The sequence below is a fragment of the Rutilus rutilus genome (assembly GCF_951802725.1).
Source record: "Rutilus rutilus genome assembly, chromosome: 18".
Classification (NCBI taxonomy): Eukaryota; Metazoa; Chordata; class Actinopteri; order Cypriniformes; family Leuciscidae; genus Rutilus; species Rutilus rutilus.
In genome coordinates, this window is record NC_140231.1 from 16,985,725 (window position 1) to 16,996,458 (window position 10,734).

General features: G+C 37.8%; 1 protein-coding gene across 1 annotated transcript; it reads left to right on the forward strand.

Moving 5' to 3' along the window:
* Positions 1-794: 794 nt before the first annotated feature.
* Positions 795-10,014, forward strand: LOC311277713 (calpain-1 catalytic subunit). Its single transcript, XM_084388107.1, has 22 exons — positions 795-903; positions 1,272-1,534; positions 1,674-1,743; positions 1,938-2,056; positions 3,744-3,877; positions 3,958-4,126; positions 4,527-4,610; positions 4,698-4,783; positions 4,881-4,955; positions 5,368-5,528; positions 5,608-5,768; positions 6,176-6,187; positions 6,348-6,559; positions 7,309-7,348; positions 7,441-7,506; positions 7,584-7,641; positions 7,786-7,850; positions 7,961-8,029; positions 9,055-9,133; positions 9,221-9,337; positions 9,455-9,513; positions 9,632-10,014. Exons 2-22 carry the CDS (start codon positions 1,283-1,285, stop codon positions 9,656-9,658), a joined length of 2,115 nt encoding a protein of 704 aa, XP_084244233.1. The 5' UTR covers positions 795-903; positions 1,272-1,282; the 3' UTR covers positions 9,659-10,014.
* Positions 10,015-10,734: the final 720 nt, after the last annotated feature.

Below are 10,734 nucleotides of genomic sequence, written 5' to 3' on the forward strand. Positions count from 1 at the left end.
AACAGTGAGGCCAGAGCTTAAGGATCATCTATGGATGTGTCCAGCACAGATGATGAACAGCCTGGACCTTCTCACCTGGTCAACAACAGATCTGAGATCAGATCCGGAGGCTCCAGAACACCTGCTGACCAAAGCTCTGGCAGTCAGGTTGAGATGAGACAGGGTGTTAAAAAAAAAGAAACACTTCTGGCAGTTCAAAGAGCAGAGAATGGAAAAGGTAGAGTGCTTCTTCAAGTGATTCTTCAAGTGATTCACTCATCTCTGGGTTTAAATTATGAAGCACAATAGATATAGAATTGATAAAACTGAACTCTTGTTCCCTAGAATCTTTTTTTAAAAATCCAGTGTTTACCTGTATTCGCCTTTAGATGGTAGTAACTCCACATTTTAGCTTTAGCTACTGGCTACCGCAGTCACTTCTGCAATGCTGAAGCTGAAATCTGGTCATGTACAGTGGGTTTAAATAATAATTAAAATTATTCTATTGTCCAAATGAATGGCTTCCTGCAGATATAGCGCAGTAACGTTGTTGCCACGTGTAATCTGTTACTTTTGTCTGTGCTTGTCAGTCGTTTGCCTTTTCAATAAGGTTATTTATAAAAAATATGTTATTTCAGGCGATTTTTCTGTGTGTGTGTCATGTATCGGTCCCTGACTAAAATATGAATGTAATGATGACCTGCAAATGTCTCCAGCACCCTTGCGCCCTCTAGAGGAATATAACTGCTTGTCTCAAAGTAAATAGTAACATTCGGAACCACACGCGTGCGCGCGCTCCGCACTGCAGTCTTTACAGCAGCCTTTACATGCTGGGACAAGCCTAACATGGTATAGGCTAAGTTAATTAAACAGAACCTCATTGCAAGGACAGTCATAACAGGATTTGGAGAGTGCCGTTTTAAGGTAAGGTACAATCATTTTACACTTGGTAGAAGCCTAAGTATGTCTCTTGTCGTTGTCAAATGTTTTCACTCTCTTCATAAGTGGTTGTCATATCAAGCTGTATATGTGTTATATTTAACCACCAACCATATAAACATAAAGAGTGGAAGGATTTCTTCCCCTGATTTTTATTTCCAGTTTTTACATTACATCTGCTTCTAAATAATTACATTTTGGGGGTAGATATGATAATAAATAAATAATAATAATGTGGCTGCTATGATTGATCAAAGTGATAAACTTTGTTGTAAAGTAAGGATTAGTGAATTTGATGTGAAAGTGATGTGATGTAGCAGTGATCCATATGTTTTTTTGAGTGTCTCTGACAGTTCTTTCCTGGATGGAGCAAATTTGTGCAACGGGAATCGCTGCTCGTTTGAGGAGTGAATGGGATCGAAATGAGGGATTTGGTCAGAACCATATGGCCCTGAAGTTTTTAGGCCAAGATTTTGAATACTTGCGTGACCGCTGCCTTCAGAGTGGATGTCTATTTGAGGATGAAACATTCCCAGCCCAGCAGTCTTCTTTAGGATTCAAAGAGCTGGGCCCCGGCACTGCCAAAACCAAAGGTGTTCGCTGGATGAGGCCGACGGTGAGAATATCAGAATAGTAAAAAGTAAAAAAAAAACACTGTTTGATAAACCAACCAACTATTTATCTATCAATAAGCAGAGACGTTCCAGTCATTTGTATGCCCTGTCTGACCCATAGGTCTTCTCTATGTACCCCAGGATTTCTGCACTGATCCACACTTTATCGTAGATGGGGCCACTCGCACAGACATCTGCCAAGGAGCTCTAGGTAAAACAAGCATCTACTAAAACAGAATAAAATCAACGAAGAACTCAAAAACATGGCATGGATGCTTTCCTGCCAATTAACTCACAAGAAAGTGCATGTTTTTGCCAGTGAAAACGTTGCTGAAGCAGCAATGAAGCATGTTTCCCATTTGTTTCACTACACTTTTTAATTTCTTTTCAATATATTGATTGTAGGAGATTGTTGGCTGCTGGCAGCCATTGCGTGCCTCACCCTGAATGAACCCTTGCTGCATCGGGTGGTGCCTCATGGCCAGAGCTTCCATCAACAATATGCTGGAATCTTTCACTTTCAGGTACTGAGCAGTGTACATTCAGATTTTAAGTTTTTTTTCAGTAATATATATATTATATAATTACAATATATATGATCATATGACCAGCCAAATTGCTCTTAAAATGTATTTATAATTTACAATTACCTATAAAAGAGAGACATCATTTAGAGGTAATCTATACACTTAGTCACACAAGAAAATGTAAATAGTAAATACATTTAGTACAGTTAGTTAATCTTCTGTCACATTTCATAATCTTCTGGTTTTTGTGCAAAATCCCAAACATTTCCTTCCTTCCAATGCAGCGTGTAAACTGATCTGTTCCCCTTCCATTCGATTCTCCATAGCTCAGCAGATCTACTTTAAGCCACAGTCCCTAAACCTCAGCCCACCCTATCTGCTGCAGTGACTATATATACAAGCCTCACCCAGAAAATGAAATGGCCACATCTCTCACTCCTCTCTGCCAAATTCCCCTTCTGTTGTCCAGCCAGGAACCATTTAGGCTCAGTCACTCAGTGAATGCGTGTAATGTTCAGAGGGTTAGTGCTGCAGACAGACTTGGAGTACAGCCAGCAGCACCTACTGAACTGATGTTTACATAGAGAGAAAAATGAACAAATATGTTATTTATCTTCTTTTTTTTTAAACAAATGTTTAATAATATACACTACCAGTCTCTTCTGCTCACCAAGGCTGCGTTTATTTGATAAAAAAAATACAGTAAAACACTAATACTGTGAAATGTTATTACAATTTTATAATTATTCTAAAATGTAATTTATTCTGTGATGGCAAAGCTGAATTTTCAGCATCATTACTCAAGTCCTCAGTGTCACATGATCCTTTAGAAATAATTCTAATTTGCTGATTTGGTGCTCAAGAAACATTTATTATTATCAATGTTGAAAACAGTTGTGCTGCCTAAACCTGTTATATATTTTTTTCAGGATTCTTTGATGAATAGAAAGTTTAAAAGAACAGCATAAAAGAAATAGAAATCTTTTGTAACATTATAAATGTCTTAACGTTCACTTTTGATGAATTTAATGTGTCCTTGCTGAATAAAAGTGTCGATTTCTTACACACAAAAAAATCATACTGAGCTCAAAAATGTCAATATCAAAAGTAGCAGTCACTATAATGGTAGAATGCCTCAGGCATTGTCCTTAGTTATTGTTACTGTGACCTTAATTGTCGACCATCTGTAAACTGTTAGTGTCCTAAGGACTGTTCCACAGGTGCATGTGCAATAATTGTTCATGTTTCAATGAACAAGCATGAATAACTTTGCTTAAACCCTTTACAATAATGATCTGCAAAGCTTAATTGGATTTTACAAAATCAAATTTAAAATACAGTATCCTAAAAAGGGACTTTTATATTTATATATATGACAGGCCTTATAGTGAGGATAGTGATATTATCATAATTACGTGTTCCTCACTAGTAAAAAACATTCACGTCTTCGTCAAACTCGTAATTACAAGTTGAAAAGTTGGAAAATCACTAATTGTCATCAATGTCAGACATGGATGCATTTAGGCATTGTGAACATTTCCACAGAAACAAATCTAGAGTAAGAGGATGTCAAAGCTTCAGAGTATACTCTTTGATTCCTTTTTGTTATTCTTTCAATTATAATAATTGTGACATGATATGAGCGCAGCATTAAACCCAATGTGTTTCCTACTGGGTTTTCTAGTTTTGGCAGTTCGGGGACTGGGTGGACGTGGTGATTGACGACCGGCTGCCTGTCAGAGACGGGAAGCTACTTTTCGTCCACTCAGCCGAGGGAGCAGAGTTCTGGAGCGCCCTGGTGGAGAAGGCTTATGCAAAGTAAGAAGGCCTCAGTCATACGACTTCAGACCAGGATCTTGTTTGGTTGTGTAATGCGTTTGTTGTTATGAATGTGACAGGTTGAACGGCTGCTACGAGGCTCTTTCCGGAGGCTGCACGTCTGAGGGGTTTGAGGACTTCACCGGTGGAGTGACAGAGATGTATGAGCTGAAAAAAGCTCCACCTAACCTCTTCAGCATCATCAGAAGAGCTGTGGAGAGAGGCTCCCTGATGGGCTGCTCGATAGACGTTAGTGCTCAGGAACAACATAACCAATAACCAATCAGTCTGTATTATCTGGAGAAGTCTGTGTCTTGAACATCTAGGTGAATTCAGGGTGATTAGGAAACTTTGTTCTCAATTCAACAACCTGAATTCAAATACATAAAAGACATAAAATATTAGTCCATTTCGAGCTTTTTAGAGCCCTTCAAATAAATATAATTCAGTCATATTATATAGTATAATATAATATAATCACAGGATAACATAATACTTATGAATGACTGTCAATGGAGAGAAATGCTTTAGATTAAGTAATTTCAGCATCTACCAGCAGAGGCCATGCTAACCTAACTTTAGATTCTCATATTTACATTATTATTAATATATTCAAAAGTACTCAACTTTATTTTATTTTCACTTTCAGATTACAAGTTTCTTTGACATGGAGGCTATCACCTTTAAAAAGCTGGTGAAAGGTCACGCCTACTCCATTACTGGAGTGGAGGAGGTGAGTGTTGGATTTTGATTGACAAGAAACTCAACCAATCACAGACAACTCATCATTGGCAGATGTAAATCTGTTGGCCTTGGCCAGGTGGAGTACAGAAGAAACCTCACAAAGCTGTTGCGCATCAGAAACCCTTGGGGAGAAGTGGAGTGGATGGGGCCATGGAGTGATGAGTAAGGCGAATGATGTGAAGAGGGAAGATTATTCCTAAAATATTAATGAATAATGTCAGAAAGCTTTGCTGAATACTGTCACCATCTGTCAATTCAGGTCAAAGGAATGGCGTGAAATCGACCCATCTGTAAGGTCCCGTTTGCACAACTGCCAAGAGGATGGAGAATTCTGGTACAGTGTTTCTTGCAGTATTTTTTTAATCAATGGAATCTGTTCCTCTCTTGCATATTACTTTTTAAATAGTTACACATGTGGTAATTGCTCAATATTTATGGCACCATTACAGCAATTGTCCTGTGTTAAATACAACTTAAACACAACAAGGACATCTATGGCACGTCATCCAAAATATGACACACAAATATGAAATATGGGATTCACCCAATTCACCCAAAAAAGAAAAATGTCCAAAAGAATGAAAATAAGAATGTTTTTGTCCATATAATGGAAGTCAATGGGGACCAAAACAACATTGGACCCCACTGACTTTCATTGTTTGGACAAAAACATTTTTTCCAATATCTTCTTCTGAACTATCATTTTACGCTTTAAATATAAGGATTGTTCACTCCCCCACACACAGGATGTCGTTCAGTGACTTCATGCGAGAGTTCAGCAGACTAGAGATCTGTAACTTGACAGCGGATGCGCTACAGAGCAGCGAGGTGAAGAAGTGGAACACGTCCCTGTATCCTGGTGAATGGAGAAGAGGAAGCACTGCTGGTGGCTGCAGGAATTATCCAGGCATGTTCTCTATGAAAGGATGCTTGTGAGCTGACATGAGTGACAGTGCTCTTATTAAAGTCTATTTCTCTCTACACAGCAACATTTTGGATCAATCCCCAGTTTAAAATAGTCTTGAAGGAACCAGATATTCAAAATGAAGATGAATGCACTTTTCTAGTGGCCCTGATGCAGAAGAATCGCAGAAAGTTACGTCGGGAGGGCAAAGACATGGAGACGATTGGATTTGCCATTTATGAGGTAGAAAACTCATTTGACATGGGCACAAGTAACTAAATTGATTTGAGTAATTGCTGAAGAATCAATCAGCTTTAAGATGCTTTTTATGTATCAGGAATAAACCCTTGTTTCGTTAAATATATTTCCATGTTATAGAGGAGACTGGGGCAAGTTGTCACATGGGCTTTACCTCACTAACTATTAGGCTTTAAGGTATGTTTTATAGAGAAAGTCAACTTTAAAAAAATAAACCCACCCTGAGAAATATTCACTGGCATAAAATGTGTGACAACTAGCCCCACTGTTCCCTATATTACATTACTGGACGTAATAATTATTATAGGTTGCTAAAATAGTGATTCCAATTGAAAGATGCATACTTATTATTAATTATAATTTTTTCTAAACTTTATTTCTGAATCTTACAGGTCCCAAAAGAGGTACGAGATCAGCACTGTTTAACATAGGTAAACCTTTTGTTATCAGTGCCTAAACTGCAGATTGATTCTTAGTTTAGATAGTGTAACGCTGAGAGATCCTGCACATGGTCCGATAGCTGATGACATGTGTGTAGTGATATGAATCTCCTCCACTTGTCAGTATCTGGGCAGGGTGGGTGTGCATCTGAAGCGTGATTTTTTCCTCACCCACACGTCCAGCGCTCGTTCCGAGCTCTACATCAACCTTCGAGAGGTGAGCTCGCGCTTCTGCCTGCCAGCAGGGGAATATATCATCGTCCCCTCCACCTTTGAGCCCCAGAAAGAAGGAGACTTTGTGCTGAGGGTCTTTTCAGAAAAGGCTGCTGACTCCCAGTGAGTGACCATTTGTTTTTTTTCCAAACGAAGAAATAATATACAGTATATTCAGATTCAGAAATGGAATACAATTTAATACAATTAAATAAACATCAATGGTGCCTTCACACACATGCAAGTCACCCATGCTGTTTGCACTGATGCACCCCATACCATGACAGATGCTGATGAAAGTATGAACTGTCCCTTACTTCTTTGGGACTCAATGTCCGTTTTCCCAAAAACAAGCTGGAATGTGGACTAATCTGATCACAGCACAAATTTCCACTGTTTTTGGACCATCTGAGATGAACTCGGGCCCAGAGAACTTGGTGCATCTCTGCACTGAATTGATGTATAGGGTTGACCTTGCGTAATAGAGATTCGAGAGGCATTTCTTGATGCAGACTTATTCTTAACTTGACTGCGTTAAGTGACAACAGTTTTTCAAAGTGCTCCTGAGCCCATGTGATTATGATTTAACACAGTAACATGATGGTCTCTCATGCAATTCCATCTGAGGGCTTGAAGGTCACACACATTTAACAGAAATTTCCTGCCTTGCATTTAACAGAAGTTTCCCTGAATCTTTTCACAATATTATTGCATGTTTGGATGGTTAAAGACCTAAATACTTTGCAATCTTGCATTGAGAAATGTGATTTTTTTTTTTTTTTTTTGGAAATTTGGCACAAAGTGGTGAGCCATAACCCATCTTTCTTGTGGATGGTTCTGAGAGAAAATAAAATGTAGTTCTTTCACTATAGGGAGCTAGATGATGAAATTTCAGCAGATGTACCGGAGGAGGTGAGTTTCCCTGTGAAATGTTTTTAACAATACTGCACATAGATGAATACTGGGAAGTTTCGCTGCTAATGAATGTGTTGTTTCTACGGCAGCCTGCACTCCAGGAGAGTGACATTGACGCAGGCTTTAAGGCACTTTTCGCAAAGCTGGCAGGGCCGGTAAGACAGCAGGAAGTGGTGTTAATGGGTTGCTGTTATGCCCAATAGCTTCATTGACTACTCACGTTGTTCTACAGGAACTGGAGATCAATGTGTCCAAACTCCAGATGATTCTGAACCGGGTGGTTGGCAAACGTGAGTGACGCATATTTCAGTTTTGCTAATTGACAACATGTCACATATGCTGTGAATAAAGCTAAGGTCATATTTAACCTTGTATATTCCCTGAAAGGAGGCAACTGATGTATAAAATGACCTTATTTCTGGTTCTTCTCACAGATAAAGATATAAAAACTGACGGATTTGGCAAAGAGGTCTGTCGAGCCATGATAAATCTTATGGATGTATCCTTTTAAGACTCCACATTAATGAATATTAGCATTTGCAGACCACTTTGAAGGCATGTGAATAGTATGCATTAAAGTCTTGGAACAAACCTTGACCTGCTATAAAGACAACTGGTGTTGGAAAGCTTGGACTGACAGACTTCCACGTGCTCTGGGAGAAGATCAAACGATATCTTGTCAGTGGCTACATTTTATGCTTACTTTATGGTGCAACCAACCCAGTCAACATGCGGGCGGGCTTTGGCATATCATTAACTCCTGCAAAGCAGTAGTCTCAGTCTCTGTTGATAAGAAAAATCAAAACGATGTATATTATGATGTTATAAGGAACTATAGGCTTATATAGTATGAAAAATCAAAATGATGTATATTACGATGTTATGATGAACTATAGGCCTAAGCGTTTCTAAGGAAGCTGATTTTTAGAAGGCAGCTGTCTGACTCTGAGATGGTGAATGGGAATATGGTTTGTGTAACATTAGTAACTTATTATTAGATGTTTATAGAGGCTAATCATATTAATTACCGTTATGTGTACGACGTTGTAGAGAGCGATACGTAAAACGCATTACAATTCTGATACATCGACTTGACGAGGCTGTATGAGTAGAGGCAGGGCTCATTTGCATATTCATGGATCCACGTATAATAAATGAAGCAAGGGTGTAGAGTTACATCCAAGCTATTTTAAAGCATGAATAAAAAGAATGTTCACAGGAAAAACTTTTAAATATGCCACTTTGGTGATCAAAGATTAGTTTTATGAAAAGTGATTGACTACGGGAGACTACGGCACCTTAAAATGATCAAAAGTGACAGAAATATTTTCTAACAAAAGTTTTTACTATTTCAAATTAATGCTGTTTTGAACGGTTTTCAATATTGATAATAAGCATACAAAAAAGTCTTGAGCAGCAAATTGGTATATGATTAGTATGATTTCTGAAGGATCATGTGGCACTGAAGACTGGAGTAATGATGCTGAAAAATCTGCTTTGATATCACAGAACATTAAAATAGAAAACAGACATTTTAATATTTCACAATATTAATGTTTTTACTGTATTTTTGATCAAATAAATGCAGCATTGTTGAACATGAGACTGTTTTCAAAATATATATATATATTACCGTCCCCAAACTTTTGAATGGTAGAGTAGATCTTGACAGTATTTATTTTTTTTCTTCAATAAATCATTAGGCCGTGTTTAGGAAGTTTGACTTGGACAAGTCTGGCACAATGAGCTCTTATGAAATGCGTCTGGCATTAGAATCAGCAGGTATCTGCCACATACAACACTCTTTAAAAAGCACATCTATAATTACTGTGGTAAATTATGACTTTTTGGATTTTATGCTTCAATAAGGCTTCAAGTTAACCAACAACCTGTTCCAGCTGATAATCCTGCGCTATGCAAAGGCAGACCTCGACGTGGACTTCGACAACTTTGTGGCCTGTCTGATCCGCCTGGAGACTATGTTCAGTAAGTGTGCCAAGTAGAAAACTCAATTTTTTATGATAATTTTCACAGTGCCATTACTGTAACCCATCAAAATTCAGTAGGACTAGATGTGTTGAGAGTTCACATTTATTCCAACAGAAACTTTTAAAACAATGGACGCTGATGAAGATGGTTTGGTATCCTTCAGCTTCTCCCAGGTTGGTCTAAACTGGTCATTAGTAATGAGAACTTCAAAAAGCAAATGCCTCTCTGTGGCTCAGTAATATATGTTTGCAACATTTCTCTCCCTCTTGTTTGTTCCCTGTCTTCTTATAGTGGATCACCCTCACTATGTTTGCTTAGATGGATGTTCCTTGTCCTCTCTGCTTCCTCAGTCCCAAATCTTCTTTACTACATGCCTCATGTAACCTCAGTTGTGTTTATGAAGCGGGTGCCTGACCAGCAGTATAGCACTCATACTATCAGCAGTATATGGCAAAATGCACGATTTAGGAAAGGAAAGCAAATATTGAGATGCAACAGCTAATAGAATATACTCAGAAAAAGCAGTGAACCTGTTTTTTTTTTGTTTACACTACTGTTCAAAGGTTTGAGATGACAAGGATGAATTAAATGGATCAAAAGTGACAGTTCAGAAATGGATGTTCCATTTCAGATAAATGCTGTTCTTTTGAACTATGACTCATCAAAGAATCCTGAAAAAAAAAATGTTGTTTCCACAAAAATATTAGGTTTTTTTTAACACAAATGTTTTCAACATTATTATAATAAATGTTTTTGAGCAGCAAATCAGCATATTTAAATGATTTCTGAAGGATCATGTGACACTGAACACTGGAGTAATGATGCTGAAAATTCATCTTTGCCATCACAGGAATTTATTACATTTTGTAATATATTACAATAGAAAACAGATCATTTAAATTGTAAAAATATTTTACAATATTACTGTTTTTATTGTTTTGTTTTTATCAAATAATTGAAGCCTTGGTGTGCAGAAGAGACTTCTTTTAAAAACCACTTTCCAACCCCAAACTTTTGAATGGTAGTGTACAATAAAGTTTACAAGCATGATGCAAGATATATATGGGGCAAAACTTAAAAGTATCTGAGCCAAAGAGGAACGTTTGTACTTATGCCAATGACTAGTCTGAGTAAAAAGTTTAGTCTGTAACTGTGAAATAGAGTGCAACAGTTGGGTTTCAGGAAGTAAAAACTCCATTTGTTTTCTCCATAGGGAAATTGATTTTTAATGATAACTTTTAAACCTTTAAACAGCCTTAAGGCCTGTTCACACCAAGAACGATAACTATAAAGATAACTATATTAGCGTCCACACCAGCGGATGATATCGTTCTGTTCATTAGAAGCACGTGCTTGTCTGTCACTTTAAATGCTCAAGCTCGTTACAGCAGGAT